This window comes from Atractosteus spatula, chromosome 4, assembly GCF_055471065.1.
Source record: "Atractosteus spatula isolate fAtrSpa1 chromosome 4, fAtrSpa1.hap1, whole genome shotgun sequence".
Lineage (NCBI taxonomy): Eukaryota > Metazoa > Chordata > Actinopteri > Semionotiformes > Lepisosteidae > Atractosteus > Atractosteus spatula.
Window position 1 is genome coordinate 27624452 of NC_142709.1, and position 16979 is coordinate 27641430.

General features: G+C 35.8%; 1 protein-coding gene across 1 annotated transcript; it reads left to right on the forward strand.

Moving 5' to 3' along the window:
- Positions 1 to 15572, forward strand: cldn10a (claudin 10a). Its single transcript, XM_088913766.1, has 5 exons — positions 1 to 226; positions 8846 to 9007; positions 9984 to 10065; positions 10669 to 10776; positions 15440 to 15572. The coding sequence occupies exons 1-5, from the start codon at positions 1 to 3 to the stop codon at positions 15570 to 15572; spliced, it is 711 nt and encodes a 236-aa protein (XP_088769892.1).
- The last annotated feature ends 1407 nt before the right edge of the window (positions 15573 to 16979 follow it).

Sequence of the window (16979 nt, forward strand, 5' to 3'; positions counted from 1 at the left end):
ATGAAACCCATCATGTCAACACTGCAGATTCTGGCTTTTTTAGGAGGCATTATTGGGTTTGGAGCTAACATTGGTGCCACAGTTTCAAATGAATGGAAAATAACGAGCAGGGCCTCCTCTGTAATCACGGCTACATGGGTTTTTCAAGGGCTATGGATGAACTGTGCGGGCAATGCCATCGGAGCAGTGCACTGCAGGAGACACCACACGATCTTCAAGCTGGAGAGTAAGTCACATTCACTGCATGTGAATAGAGGCAAAACAGCAAAATAACACTCTACATTTGTTATAAAGAGAAGAGATGGAAAATGTATGTTTAAACAAGAATTCTGTCACAGCTACTGTACATAAAAGGTTTTGCACTTGTTTTAAAATGAATAGAAAGTGTTAAGATGAGAAAGAATATGTGATGATAATTTGCACTCACCTTTTTTCCTCCTAGTTCTAATTATTTTATTTTAACTTTATGTGGGCATGTATTATGTCTTCCACTCTTACAACGACCCATGATCTTTGTGCACTTACATAAAGGGAGTTGGGTTTTTTTTGCATGTGGATTTCCAGGACTGTGAACTTTGAATAGAAATACAGATCTAGTAATTATGGGTCAGAATTCCGCTTTAGTATACAGTAATCCTCTTTCAGAGAAACACATCCTTAAAAGATCCATATGATTTTCTAGTCAAAGATATTGATCTTAGATAAGTGACCAAATCCAAAAAACACTATTTTAAAGAAGGGTGGTACGTACATATAAAGATCTTAGTAACATTACACATTCATTGAATAAACAATAGCACTGCAACAATGGAAATCATTTGTTACTGACAAAGATATTAGTCAATCTGCCATTACTTTCTACAATTCCTTTTAGATAAACACTTCTTCAAAAGGTAAATTAAGTCATTTTGGATTAATGGAAATGTACTGTTAGGAAGTAAAAATAAATCAGATCATAGAAGAAAATAGGTAATAAATATATCAAAACATGTTTGTAATGCTTTTTAATATGAAAAAATGTTGCACTTTCAGTGTCCTTATTGCAATATCTCTTGTTTATGTATTTATTAATCTACATAACATTCTATTGCTGCCTAAAAATAAAGGAAGACTGTCAGATCTGTTTCAAACGTCTTTTTCCATTTTCATGTCCAACTAAATTTTATAGTTAAAGTCTGAAAGTGTACAGTCTTTCAGTCCAAAACTAGAAATGATCAACCTGTGTGATTAAATATTACAAAAACCTTTACATATTGATGTTCTGTGTGTTGTGCCTTGGTGGCAGGTTGTTTATACCTCAGCTGTATTACTCAACAATCATGAATAAGTTTTCGTGATTTGCCACTATTTTCCATGTGAGCAGCTGGATGTCTCAGTTTAGGTTAGAGTCACTTTTGACGTAGGTTCTTTCTTATTCACATGTAACCTCTTGAGGAATGATTAAACCTCACAGAGCCATAAAAGCACGAAGTTGCTCTTTGGTTTTGATAAACTGCCAGGAGTGGTACATACAGTCTGTGCAACAAAAAGCTAAGAGGTCATAACAGATCCAAATAACTGACAATAAGGTGCCATTATAACCTTGGTTACATAAATCATTTTATAAATTATTATGTAAGCTTAAATTATAGTCTATGAAAGAATAAACAGCCAAAATAAGAGAAGACATTATTCAGATTTTCTAAACTTTTTAAGAAAAACATAGGTCTTTCAAAAGTACTGACTTATCTGTGAGTGAGGGACACATCTGGGACCTGAAGCAAAACTAAAAAGGAACATTTTCTAGTAGTCATGCAACTCAATGAGCATGAGGTAGGAATTTCTAAAATTCTTTGATAAAGTAGCTTAAATTATAATTAATTATTTCATTTTATATGTATTGAATTGCTTTCTTACTTTAAGAAGAATATTACTTTAAATTCAGCTTTATACAAGTCTGCAGTCTAGGCCGAAAGTCTGTATCGTTACATGGGTTGTTTTGACAGCTGCAGATACTGTTTCAGTAGTGGTTTGCTGTAGTTCAGTTTACTTGTTTCCTGTGTGACTCAACACTACCTCTTGTGGGAGTCAAACACAATTGCATCAATGTACTAGTTTAATCACTAGGAGTATCTCTAAGCTTTTAAAAAGTTATTCTGTAACTGTACTAGAGTAGTCCTGTGTTTTCTGGTTTTCATTCCAAATTAGCTTTCAATCAGTTAAGCTAATTGAATCAATTAACTGATTTTGAACTGATTGTGCACTCAGATTCACAGTCTCTTTTCTGTGTGTGATTTCCAAGATAAATAGTAAAACTCTGTTTCAGCTTGTTTTAAAAGTGTTGCTCCTGTATAGCTTTCTAAACAGAAATTATTTTTTATTAATTGATAACTGCACAATACAAGTTCTTAGTACTACTTGAGCCCCTTTATTACAGTAAATTCAACCAATTTGATACATTTGAGTGAGAGGATAGCTGAAAACCTGTATCTGGGCATTTGCTAATTTCTAACTTCTTTCTACTATTTAAGGTTTTAAAAATAATCATCAATGTCCAACTAATAAACAGGCCAACAAAACTGTAAAAAGGTTTTACAGGCCAATAAATAATAAAGAACAGTCAGAGTTCTTTAAATAAGCAACAGTCATAATGGTTACAAAATATTGCACATTATATAGTATACTTAGGTTTACAGAAGGGTTTAAATATGGTTGCTCATGAAAAAGTCATTCTTAAATTTGAACAGCAGGAATTTAGAATATGTATATCTTCAAATTCTGAACTGCTAATGGATAGAAAAGAGAGTATATAAAGACTAAATGTTCAAACTGGGGTGATGTCATTGGTGGAGTACCATAGGAATCTGATTTACGGTAATTTATTTTCATGTATAACAATTATCTAGAGTTGGATGTACTTCCTGAAGTTAGCATTTGATACACTTGATGTAGTAAAGTGTTGTAGGCAGGTGACAGAAGCATAATACTAACAACAACTGCATGAAACTGCATAATTATTGGTCCATTTCCATTTCCACCAATTACTAGTTTTGATGGAGCATGTACAGCACTCTCCAAAAAATCAGCGTCTCATGAGCAGACTTTTATCATGGATATGGCTTAACATTGCCTGCCAAGTTTCAGGCTGTATGAAGTTCTGCTTTGACTCATCTTTACAAAGCGAGCAAAGGCAAAACCAATCTAAATGTATAAACAAATTCATCTATCCTTGTCTTAACAGTTTCATATAATTCAGGGTCACAGGGGAAGCGGAGCCTATCCCGGCATGCAACACGTGCAAGGCGGGGAACGACCTGGATGGGATACCAGTCCATTGCAGCACAAACACAGACACAAACAGATACACTCTTACCAGGACCAATTTTCCCAGAAGCCAATTCACCTACTGTACCAGTATGTCTTTGGACTGTGGAAGGAAACCAGGATATCTGGAGGAAACCCAAGCGAACTGGGAAGAACAATGTTTTAATAAATTAATGCAGAAAATGAAACAGAATGAAAGGCCTTTGTACTGTATAAAAGTGTGACAGTAGACAAAAAACTGCTGACTATATGAAAGATTTAATTTAAGCTAGGAGATCATTCCACAGTCTTGGAGTAACAGAACAGGAAACATACACTCCCCCTCATCATTAGGTTTAAAATCATTACATGCAGAACCTTGACTCCTGAGTCATCGCTTGCCTCACCTTCATTAAATGCTTTCTCCTTCCTAGGAGTTAAGTGGTTAATGACCAACTAACTCAGTGTTATTTTTAAAATTCTAGAAAATGTGATGAGATGATCACGTCCTCAATTTGTGTACTGCCCTTTAAATAAGCTCTTGAAATATTCTGGCTTCCGCAGTCTGTATATACAAGCAGCCTCAAACATCTCAAACAAAATATCTCTGACGCTGGGGGTAAAACTCCATCAACATCAGTTTCACTGGGACCTTGAGTTTGCATCTCATCCAAAGGACACAATATAACGAGGTTAAGTAACCTGCTCAGTGAATATAACATTACTGAGTCAGGTACTTCTTTTTTCCTTAAAACACTGAACCTCCTGCTCTCCCTAATCCACAAATATAGTTGGTGTCTGTACACACAGTGGGACACATGGCTATTTAGAGACTTCTGTAGGTTTTTTTTAACTGAATTAATTTGCAAACTGCACACATAGGAGTTCTGTGAATTTCAGAATGCTTAGTGGTGCTAGACTTTCAGTCATCGGGATTGTTGAAGTCTGGTACTGAATGTTAGAAAAAACAAACTACTATTCCACAGCTAAAGTCCATTGTCAAATACATTTTATTCATATCCTTAATCTCCACGCCTCAGCAGCAGAACAATTCTGTGAAGATTACTGGGATGCTGTAATTATTGCTTTCAAATAATGCCTTTTCATATCCTCTAAGTATTTACAGTGAGTGGTGCATTTAACTTAACACTAGTCTATTCTTTTTGCAGACATCAAATTGAAGACATCAAAAGTGTTTCACAATTTATCAAAATAAAGATATTCTTACTCATTAGCAACCAACATATACCAAGATGTTAGCACAATCACTGACATATAGATAAAAGTGATTCAAAAATCAACTCATACTTTCAGATGTACAGCACAATTATAAATCATTTTTTATTAAGGTTATTTAATTTAGGAGAATTTTAATTTTATTTACAGTTCTGTAACAATTTCATACCAAATCCAACCAAAACAAAAGACAGAAGAAGATCCACCTCAAAAATATACACACACTCTTTAGATTAATGACGTTGATCATTATGGCACATCGCTCACATCTCCGCAAGATTAACATTCACCATCCCCAGTGCAGAGCAGCAGGTGTCTTTCAGAGTGAGAAGCCAAAGGCTATTGGTCAGCATCTGGTGATGCTGATGGACAAACCCCTCCCAGCTGAATGCAAACCAGTCTAGGACATATTAACCTCAGAAAGTTGTAGAGGGAAAGCAATAACACCTCACAGTTTCAGCTTCCCCAGTTTGGTTTCTACCTGATATCTTCAAAAAAGGGAGAGAGGAGTCCATCTGCTGTCACCAGAAGAACCCAGAAGATCCACCTACTGGCAAAAAAAACAAAACACTGACTTCCATAGTCTGAAGAATTAATCTATAAAGGACTCAAATTCTGAGTGTTTGATTTTTTTCTTGTTTTAAAAATGAGTCACATGGGCACAGAGATCCTTGCCTTCATCCTCACAGTTTCGGGATGGATTCTTATTTCTTCCACATTGCCTACTGACTACTGGAAAGTGTCTTCAATTGATGGCACAGTCATCACCACAGCCACATTCTGGTCCAACCTCTGGAAGACTTGTGTCACCGATTCCACTGGAGTCTCCAACTGCAAGGATTTCCCCTCTATGCTGGCACTGGATGGTCAGCAATGTTTAGTTTAATTCCTTCACCTTGTTTTTTTCTAATTGTGGTATGTGTGTGGTAGTAGAATATGTTGATAAAGGGGTCTCACTTTCTGTTTTAGTAGATTATTTTTCCTACCTTAGAATGAATAGTTTCAGAGATCGAAAAATCTAACTGCAATTAGATTCCAGCAATGTTGCTTTGGCAGAGGCTCAAGAGCAATCACAGCTCAATCTATCAAATTCTGAATATGCCAGACATACTGTAGGGCACTGAATTAACATCAGTATTTTAAAAGCTCTCTTTTCCTTTATCTTAATGTAACACATATTATCACATCACAGTACATTTTTCTAAATAGCTTGACTGACCAGAAGACAAAGTAAGAAGTATTTTATACTATAAATAAAGATGCTGGAACAGACAAAAAAGTCCTAGAAAATGTAAGAGAGAAAAAACGCACTTGTCGAATTTTTAAATGAAAGGCTTTTTCATGTCAGTTTTTGAATAACTTGTTTGTGTATTTTATAATAACTGTAAAGCGTGTACAAAACTGTTTGTCTGGAAGTACTGCTCTGTTACAAGGGTCACTGTCTTAATCAGCTCTCTCAGACTCACACCCATGCTTCACTTTCAAGTTTCATACTCAAGAAAGCTTCCGGTGAAAGGAAATAATGCAGCCTGAAATTCAGAGCAAATGTTAGTTCTAGGAGAAGTCATTTATTTTTCCAACTGTCAATGTTTAGCATTTTTTTCTTGGAGATTGGGCTATAAATTATGCTGTTATGGGCAAGTAAAGCTATTTTATTCATGCTCCAGTTGCTTCAGGGGTTAACTACCATGCTAATATGCTGTAATAAATCAAGTGCTGAAGGCAATTCTTATTCCCAAAGAAAACCGGGACTTTTTTATTATGTGCCCACAAATTATATTTCATTGTTGTTATGCTAGCGTGCACATATTATTAGATGGAAACATTAATTTTTGCCCTTAAGTTGCATGGAAATTAAGGTCTCATGAGTATGATAGCATATGCTGATCTATTGCTAAATCATACTGAAGCAGATTCTATTTATATTCAGCCCCGTTAGTAAAGAGTAATTAATTAACTGAGGAAAAAGCCTGAACATGCATTTGAAGGTGTTTTTTTTCTTCCAGACGAAAGAATCTTATCTTAAAAAGAATGTGAAGTAACCGTACTAATCTGGATCTGTATTAAATTACTTATCTTCCAAGACATCTTAGTTACCTTAACAGTCTAAATGAAAATTCTGCATATTTTCTTTGTTTAGAACACCACTTTAAATTGTACTGCTTGTACTGCTACAGCTTCTGCCTTGCATGTCATTTTTGTATAATGATATCAAATAGGAATAACAAGGACATAAAAAAAGAACAAAGTTACTGTCTAAGGATCTGGTGTTGCTTTAGATTAAAGGTACCATTCTAAATAATCTAAATATTATATAATATCCGATTAAAGTTATGGTTCACCACTTCTGGGTCATTACAGACTTTTTAATGATCCACTTTATGATAGAAATGGTGTATAGAAACCTACCTTTTAGAATACTTGTTGTGAACTTAAAGATTAAAATAAAGCTCAGTTGCAAATAAATAATTGTAAAACCTCAGAGTTTAATTACTGTATATTCATTTTGTAGGGCATACTGTACACAGTTCCTGTAAGCATGTCCTTACAATATACTGTATGCTGTAGCTGGCAACAGAATCAGAAATTAATGTTTTAATTTGGAAAGATATACTTTAAATGTTGTTCTTTACTTGTTTTAATGTTTCAAATAGGAAAGATATACTGAAAACGTTTTTCTTCAGTTGTTTAATTTTGTCAGAAAGCAGTAATCTGTCACGTGACACAAGGTTTATGTTAACCTACCTAATTAACTAATGGAAAGGTTTGTTTCAAATCATTCCTCATTACCATTTATTTTCGAATGGTCACTAATACTTCAGTGAATTTCTCATTACAACCTTGTAGACTTTTTAAATGCTTCGGAAACTTTGCTTTGGTTTTATCCAGAAAATTAGTTTTTTCCAGGTAGGCCAATTAGGAAAGGATAACCCTTTTGATAGGACAGAGTACAGGCAGATATTGAATATACTGCAAATAAATCCTGGAATGACAGATATTCCAATAAAAGGACATTTTCAGACTTACACAGTTAGTTTTAGAGGAGTGTGAGCGGAACAGGTAGATTTAGTCTTTGCATTTAGAAATTCAAACAGTGTCGGAATGCAGTGAATGAAATACCTTCATCACAGTTTGGGTTGAGTAATCTACAACAATATCTACTTTGTGCACTTTGGAAACCACGTGTCCTCCTTCTAGCCTGTTGTGAGTTCTGAGTTTGTACTGTATGTGTTGTTTTAAATTTCCTATTACAACAGCCTTTTCTATCTAATTCAAATGCGTTGATAAAAAAAGATGAAATACAATATCTATAACGAATTTAAAATGTGACAGTTTGGAAATACATCATATTATAAAGGTATTTGTGTCTTCTAAGTAAGCTTGTGTTGTTAAATCAGATTTGTGCTTCTTGTTGTCAAAAACTGGATTCCAATATCATTAATAATTACACAACTGGAATATTTAAGAGCACAATGTGGATTTCTATTTGCATTTTCCAAAACAACATTATTGCTCAAAACTTGTATCTTTGCTTTCAGAGCGCCTTCAGCAGAATGGCTTTACTATTTATGTTTTCATATGTTTGTACTGATATATCATTTTTTTCTAGATGTACGTATGTATACACATGTAAAATGTAACATATACTTGTAAAAACCTTCAGTGTTACAAATCACTGCTTTCCCAATTACAGTATGTCTATTACAATTTTAGCACTGCTGTAGTTTAGGGACTGCAAATAAGCATATTAACAACTGATTATACATTTGCAAAGCGTTCATACTGTAAACTTCTGGGGTTCACGTGGGTATGCGCCCTTGCTGCTGCCACCTCAGGTCAGCCCCACACCGTCGGGGACTCAAACCCGGGCCTCCGGCGTCACTCAGCAGGGACCCAGCCACTTGAGCTAAAGGGAAATCTCCTGTCAGCCTTACGGCTACGGTCCCTGCTATTCACAGGGAAGGGCGGTGATGTCACCGCGCTGGTAAGCCAGCTCTCACAACCAATGGTGGCCGTATGCGTTACAATACTTTTCATAAGAAATTATGTTAATGATATATAATTAAGTCTCCCTTTTCACTAGCTTAATGATGCCCAATTAATCCTTGTTCAATGTATTCTAAGTGAAAAAAGACTATTAATGTACTGTAATACGCAGCCCCTAATTCAAAATTTTGTTTGCATGATAGGATAAATATTTTACAATTACATATTGTAATTCCTTAGATTGTTTTATTATTGAGCCATCTGCAAGTAACAGCACATCATCTGTGATCCAGAGATATACTACAGCTGACAGTAGATGTTTTGTTGTCTTGGCAAACAGGTTACATCCAGGTCTGCAGAGGTCTCATGATTGCATCGGTCTGCCTGGGGTTTTTTGGAGCCATTCTTGCCTTGGTTGGCATGAAGTGTACCAAGATTGGAGGCTCAGATAAGACCAAAGCGAGAATCGCTTGCTTGGCAGGCCTGAATTTCATTATTGGTGGTAAATATTGCCTTATATTATTCTGCAGAATTTGCTTTTACTGCCATTATCATGCATATTTGTACAGATGTACATGCATATAGGTCTGTATTTCACTGAAGATTCATACAGAATTTAACATTTACAGTAGGGTCTCGACATTAATTGAATATAACTTTTGTGAATTCGCTTGTTCATAAATCAGTGTGGCTGTTGGAGCAGAGTGGGATTAAATTGAGCCAGTTGTTAAGCGAAACTTTTAAAGTAACTGTGCCAAAGGCAAGGATTGTCATCATCTAGCTAGTTAATAAGCCTTTCCCCACCCCCTGCCCAAGTACTCACTATCCAGCATCCTTATATCAATGTGATCCTGTTTAATACTGTAACAAACACTTTCAGCATTGCCAATGATAGGCTGGAGATGACTTTACAGGCTCACTGTTTTATTATGCTTTACATTACATGGAGGTGTGCTAATTACACACAGACAAGAAAGTGCAGACATCCGCTGTACACAGGAGGAGGGATTCATGTTGTTTATTTTACCTGCTTTCTATAAGTTTGTGATTACTGTTGTTCATAATAGTTGATCAATGTTATTTTATTTAACTTAAAACCAATGCATTAGTACTATAATTATCATATAAGGGAGGGTTACGTGTGTCTTTTAACCATACATAATATACTGTATATTGTAGTACATTATGCAGCAGTATAGGAATGGACTCGTTTATATGCAAATTTGGCTATTCGTGACAGTTCCCTGCACCAAACCCTCAGGAATGTTGAGACCCTACAGTGTCGCATATCATATAGGGCATATTGTATCCAGACATATATTTTATGTCAAATTCATATTTGGTCTCTGGATAAGTATGAGAAACTAAAATAAAATTAAGAAATATACAGTATATAACTACTGTATATAATGTGTTGAATGTTGTATTGTAAATGTCCTTAAGAAATATTTTTAATGCCAAAAATCGTGTTTCAACAGGCCTTTCATCTTTAACTGCCTGTTCTCTGTATGCGCACAGAATCACATCAGAGTTTTTTGACCCAGCATTTATTGCACAAAAGTAAGTGGCACTTTTGGTATACTAATACTACTACAGATTCTAATAATAATGCATGACTGCAAAAACAGCTTCTCTGGGTTGAAAAATATTTTTGAAATCCTTTGATTGGTTACTTTGTAATACATAAATAAATACCCATTCATTCATTTATTTATCTATTTATTTACTCTTTACACTATTTTATTCTTATTTATATACCTATACTATCTCAACAGCTGCTAATTGACTGCCACTCCCCCCTTGTGTGTTCTTCTGTGTTGTTCTGTGACATTATTCTGATTGTTCTAGTGTATTGTGTATTGCGTAGTGTTCTAGTGTATTGTCAGCCCAGGAGGAACTATATTTTGTTCTCTCTTGTACATTGTATAAGTGTAGAATGACAATAAAGTGAACCTTGAACCTTGACCTTGTCAGAACATTAATTTTAATAATTGATGCTAAAACAAATTGCTAATAATAATTTATCTCTGTATTTTAGAATACTACATGGGGTATCCACATTATAAAACTTGCCAAAAATAAGAAGCCAACTAATGTTTTGTGAAGCATATACCTGAATTGTGAGCATTAACTTTTATGGTGTTTGCCTTTATGTTTTTCCAGATATGAATTAGGAGCAGCGTTGTTCATTGGCTGGGCAGGTTCTGTGTTGTCCATTCTGGGAGGAGTAGTTTTCTGTTTCTCCTTGGCAGAAGAAGGAACACGTGCAAGGTTGTACAAGTCAAACATTTTTCTGAAATATAGTTAATGATAAATACTTTTTGCAATTTCAATGTCAAGTGAATTTTGTCAAGTTAATGTCTCAACATTTTTCCTTAATATCTCTTTTTTTCTGAGCTGGGACAGTGCTGGCAAATGTTATAGCCATTTATCAGCTGAAACCCATCTTTCTTAATATATTTCTAAATATAATGCAAAAACATATGCATGTGTTATTAATGTTGGAAGGGGAGCTCCATATTAAATATGATCTTTTTTATGCATACTAATACAAACATTACTCTTCATAATCATTCATACCCTCAGAAAATGAGAAACAAACTGTTGTATAAAAGACAAAATGATAGATTTCATCATTAAAGATCTTGTAATGCCTTTACTGAAAAAAATCTATAAAAGTTATACTATAATTTTAATAGCATTCAACAGAGTCATTTGTCATAATTGATTTTAGTCCTGAAAACATAAGGGTTAGTATTTTTAAAATCCTCTTCTGGCAAGATGCCTCCTGTAGTGTGTTATGAGGTTTTTGCACTTACTGTATTAAACAGTATTTTTACCATTCCTCCAGGCAGAGATTCTCTGCATCCTTGAGAGTCTTTGTTTTCTATCTGTGAACTACCTTCTTGAGTTTGGACTGCCGATTGGGCTGGTCATCTGACAATAATTAACCATTTGTTGATCTGGATGTATGCTTTGAATCATAGTTATACTGGAATGTCTAATGTTTTTGCCAAATTTGAGCTTCTTGGCAGAAAGATCCAGGTTTTTATCCTAAATGTCCTGGTACAAGTTGGAGGTCATGATTCTTACTATCTTCCTAGGGCTATAGGACCTGTATATTTTTACCAAAAAAAACTACAATAGGCCTCCCCACCCATCTCTTCCTGAGTTAGGGTGCTATCTACATGGATTATTTATGTTGTGGGTTTCATGGGTTTCCTTCAGGTGCTCCGGTTTCCTCCTACAGTCCCTGAATATTTTTTTTATAAGATCACTTTATTAGCCATATACAATTTCTTCCATTAGGAATTCATCTTTTCACATACCCCAGCTTGCTCTCCATGAGACACAGACACACAGACAGGGAGAGAAGCTTGGGGTCAGAGCGCAGGGTCTGCCATTGTACGGCACCCCTGGAGCAGTTGGGGTTAGGGCCTTGCTCAGAGGCCCAACAGAATAGGATTCCTCTGCCAGCCACAGGTGCAGATCATTAGCCACAGTGCCACCAGAATATACTGGTACTGTAGGTTACTTGGCTGCTGGGAAAATTGGCCCAAGCTGTTTGTGTATGTTTGCCCTGCGATAGACTAGCTGCCCATCCAGTGTGTATCCTGCCTTGCATCCATTGCTTGCAGGGATAAGTTCTTCCTTCAATGCAAACCTGAATTGATAGAAGAGGGGATTTGAAAATTGATGGATGGATATATAATGCTAATCTGCATGCCCCAAAAGATCACTGCCATTTAATTTGACTATAATACATAGTTCCAACTGTCATTCAAAAACAGCTGAATTGGGTGGTTGGGTGGTGCACTGATTAGCATTGCTTCCTTGCAGCACAGCTTTGCTACCTCACAGCATTGGGGCTGGGGGTTTAATTCCTGGGGTGCTATCTGTGTGGAATTTGTATGTTCTCCCACCTTTAGAGCCTGGCATGTTTGTATGTTCTTCCCATGTTTTTATAGATTTCCTCCACGCACTCCAGTCTCCATCCATAGTCCAAAGACATAGGTACTGTAGGTTAATCGGCTGCTGGGAAAATTGGTCCTGGTGTGAGTGTGTGTCTGTGTCTGTTTGTGCCCTGTGATGGACTGGGTCATGTATACTGCCTTGCACACGATACTTGCTGGAAAAGGGTGTGGCTCCCTCGTGGCCCTGTATTGGATAAAGCACTTAGAAAATGGATGGATATAGCAGAATTCACAAAATGGAGTTGTCACTTTTTCTGGTTTGCCATCAAAAGACGCTTCTTCCCTGCAACCTGGCCATGAAAAAGACATTCATAAACATAATGCTCAATAGCCATTTTCATCACTTAGTATCCTGTAGATGCCCAATTGTGTTACATTGTGTTACATTTTTGGATTAACAGTTTCCTCCCAAACCATATACCTCACAGCATGTGAATATACTTGTGTCCTTTTCCTGGCAGGATTACTACTTTGCAAACAACTTTAAATTTTCTAAAAACAGACTCTACAGTGTAAAGCAGCTTTTATAGATTCTTCCATAGTCATCCACCCACTTTTTAGAGGTCAATGACCTTTAGCTTTTAGAGTTCTCCTTAACAATGATAATGTATGATACTGTTGAATGGATTGTGTGTTCCCTCCTTTTACACCCCAGGGAAACAGAAAATCTTCACAGGCTTCTAGATAGTTCCGGACACTTCCATTGCATTTGAAGAAGGGCAGAATATCATTGTGGACTTGTTTTTGTTGGACTTTATTTACATGAAAACATAGAGAAGTGAAGAAATGTGACTTTTGTGTTTTCTGGAATTCAATTAATTGTTAATGACAAATGTGACTTTGAAATGCTACAATTACAATTACAGTATAACATTTTTAGTACTCTTTTAAGTAAGATTTCATGAACTCAATCTGTTATGGTGTTTTTTGTTCCTATTACACTGGGGGTATGAATGAAACCTAGAGGCCACTGTATGTACTGTAGCAAACATGACATGCTAATATCAATGTGTTTTTATGTTCATAAAATTTTTAACGAAATGTAATACTTTCATTTTCTGCTAATGTTGACACCTTTTTATAGGTCTTTGGGCACATTTGCCCTGTGCAAAAACTGAAGATAAACTTTCCATTTAATCATTACTATGGCATGTTCTTAGTTTTCCCATTGGACATATATACTGTACGTGGACTTTGTTTCTTTTAGTGCTTTATATTTTAATAAGTTACAAGTAGGAGATAATCAGAAACAAAGCAGTTATGTACAGAGGTCCATGAGCCAATCAAGTTGTAATAGCACAAAAAGGCCCCTGTGCCTCTGTTTAGAAATGACAGACATTTCTAAAGAAGGTGAAAGTAGATTTCCTCTCTTCTTGCTTTGACTGATATTCAGGATTTCATTCAGCTAGAATCTGCCATCATTTTTAATTATTAAGACATAGAGTGCTCATTCTTCCATTTTGACATTAATTTTAATAACAAAATAACTCTACAGATCATTTTCAGTACTGCTTCCAGGGTTATACCAATGATGACACAAGACACATAAATCCTTCATTAAATGAAAGGTTTTCTTTGTTAATTTATGTCAGATCTTATCCACCTGTATACTGAGTGCATTACAAGGTCACCTTGTTTTGTCGTGGGCACAAGGAAAAAGTGACTTTTCAAAAACGAAAAAAGAAAACCATTATCGATGTAACTAAGTGCTCTGCGATACCTTAGATTACAGGCTTTTTCTCAAGACATTTGCTAAATAAGAATTTCCAGGAAGATATGTATCAGCACTAGAATTGCTATTGATTAACTACTAAAGAGTGTAGCTCAAAGAAGGGAGAGTTTACCAATAGATCGAAAGAAAAGAAAAGAAAAAAAATTAAGAAAAGGCTCAAGATTAGAAGCTACTGTTCTAAGCAAACCACTCATGTGTGGGACGCATTTGAAATAAAAAATACATGAACCAAAGGTTATTTGTTAATGAAACACTTTCTAATGGTCCAGTATTTTACCAAATTACAACATGACATTCCAGAATCTCATAATTTGAAAAAGTATATTAAAGCTTCTCTGGAAAAAAATACACAGTAGACATTGATTCTAACAAAAAATGGCTGAGTTTGAGTGTCATGATGAAATTATGTTCATTAATCATGAATGGAAATTGAAGAAACTTCTCTAAACTTGCTCAGACTCCATTTAAAATTTCAATACAATTGTTTTTTGCCTGAATTCTTCTGAATATATTAGATTTGGGGCATTGAAGCGTCCAGATTATTTGCATGAAAAAGCTTGGCACATGAGTATGTTATTTATGCAACCACCATGAACATGAACATGATATACTGCATTCATGACATGCAGCAGCCATATCACCCTGCCATTCACAAATAGCAACCCACTGATGCTAAGCAGGTGGGAGCCTGGCCAGTACCTGGATGGGAGATTTCCTGGGAAAAACTAAGTTTGCTGCTGGAAGAGGCGTTAGTAGGGCCAGCAGGGGGTTCTCACTCTGTGGTCTATATGGGTCCTAATGCCCCAGTATAGTGATGGTGGATGAAGGTGCCATCCTTTGGATGAATCCTAAAAGGTCCTGACTCTCTGTGGTCATTAAAAATCCAAGGCATTTCTTGAAAAGAATAGGGGTGTAACCCTTTACCAATCATGGCGCCCCAATAATCCCCATCTATGAATTGGCTTCATTACTCTGTTCTCCTCCCCACTAATAGCTGGTGTGTGGTGAGTGTTCTGGTGCACTATGGCTGCTGTTGCATCATCCAGGTGGATGCTGCACATTGGTAGTGGTGGAGGGGAGTCCCCATTACCTGTAAAGCACTTTGAGTGGAGTGTCCAGAAAAGCGCTGTAGAAGTGTAAGCAATTATTATTATTATGATCATTATACTGTAGGTAAAATGAAAGTGGTAGATCTTATAATGCTATACCCCACCGTTTTTCCCTACAGGACAGGGTACACTTACAGTGGAGCGTCTTTCATCTCGTCTCGTACTAAAGCTCAGAACAGAGCTGGAGATCTCAAGTCCTCAAGAGAAAATGGCTTTTCTGCAAAACAGTTTGGAAAAAACGCCTATGTCTAACCATCAGTACAGGAGAGGCTACAACAAGGTTCCTAAATCTTTCCTCCCAGTCTCCAGCCCAAACACACACCTTTTTCAAATCTCATGTACAGACCTGGACCTTAACTACCTAAACCACATTGTTTGTGAAATCACTGTTTTGATTTTGCAGCACTTAATAGCTTTTGCATTGAATAAGCAGCATTTACAGACTACTAATAAAGGGAAATCCTATTTAAGTCATGTGAAACACCAATCAAATTTTCTTTTGCCATGATCATTTCCTATTAACTTTTACTCCAAGCTTTGTCTTGTCTTATGAAACTCAGGGTAGTTCAGTATTACATCATCAAATTTTCTTGGATTTTTAGCATGACAAGCTTGCTTCACAGTATGTAAAATATTGAAAACATTTTTCGTAATGTTTTACTTTAATATATTTATCTCAATTAACACTATTTTTGTTGTATTTTGTTTCATTCCAGCTACACTTCCCTTACATCTGCATTCAGCACTCTTCACGTTTCTCTTCTCTTTCATACTCTCCTGTTTTAAAAATATTTTAAAAATCTTACTTGGATAAAGGTGAGAAATAAACATTGGGTTAAGCAACACCTTAAGATACAGTAGAAGACAGTTGCTTCAGCAAATCTTTTGGTATTTGGAAATGTAGACCTAATATAAGTATAAATCAAGAATTCTGTCCCTTTCTCTTCCTGAAATATTGCAGCTTAATTAGTTTTGTATTCATGGTACTACTGTAAAGGAAACTTCTATTGCTTTAGAAAAACTACATTGCAACAGTCTTCTTCCATACACTAAATAAAGAACAAGATAAAACATACAGTATATGCCTTAATGAGGTTTCCTTACACATGGTGATACACCTCTGAGAAAAGTTGTCCTTCACTGCATGTTCCCTTCATAAATGTTGCTATTAATACTAGACAGTATGTTACTTAATTGTTTTAGATGTTCTTTACTCTGTATGTGTGAAGTTAATCAAACTTTAAAAATAAGAAAAGAAAGCGAAACAAATAAATGTTCGTACTTTTGTGCTTACTCTTGTCCAGTCTTGTGTTTCTGTTTTGTGGGTCTTTAAAGTACTATAGAAAGTCTCCAGTAAACACAACTGCAATATGGCTTGATTTCAAGAAACTCTAATCTTAATTATTTGTACTGTAGGGTATAACCTTTATGTCACCTTGAAGCTACAAATTAATACACTTACCGCACCATTAATCACTAGGCTATTTTAGAAGCTATTTTAATGGCCAGTTGTCAGTGAGTTTTTCTGTGCTAAAGGTTCTAGTGGCACTGGGATTCAGTGGCATGAGGGTTTAACTAGTACTGTAAGCAAGCAAAGCTGAACAGACCTCTTGTTGAAGTATATTTTTTCCTGCTGTATCTGTGGTTGCAGTACCGCCT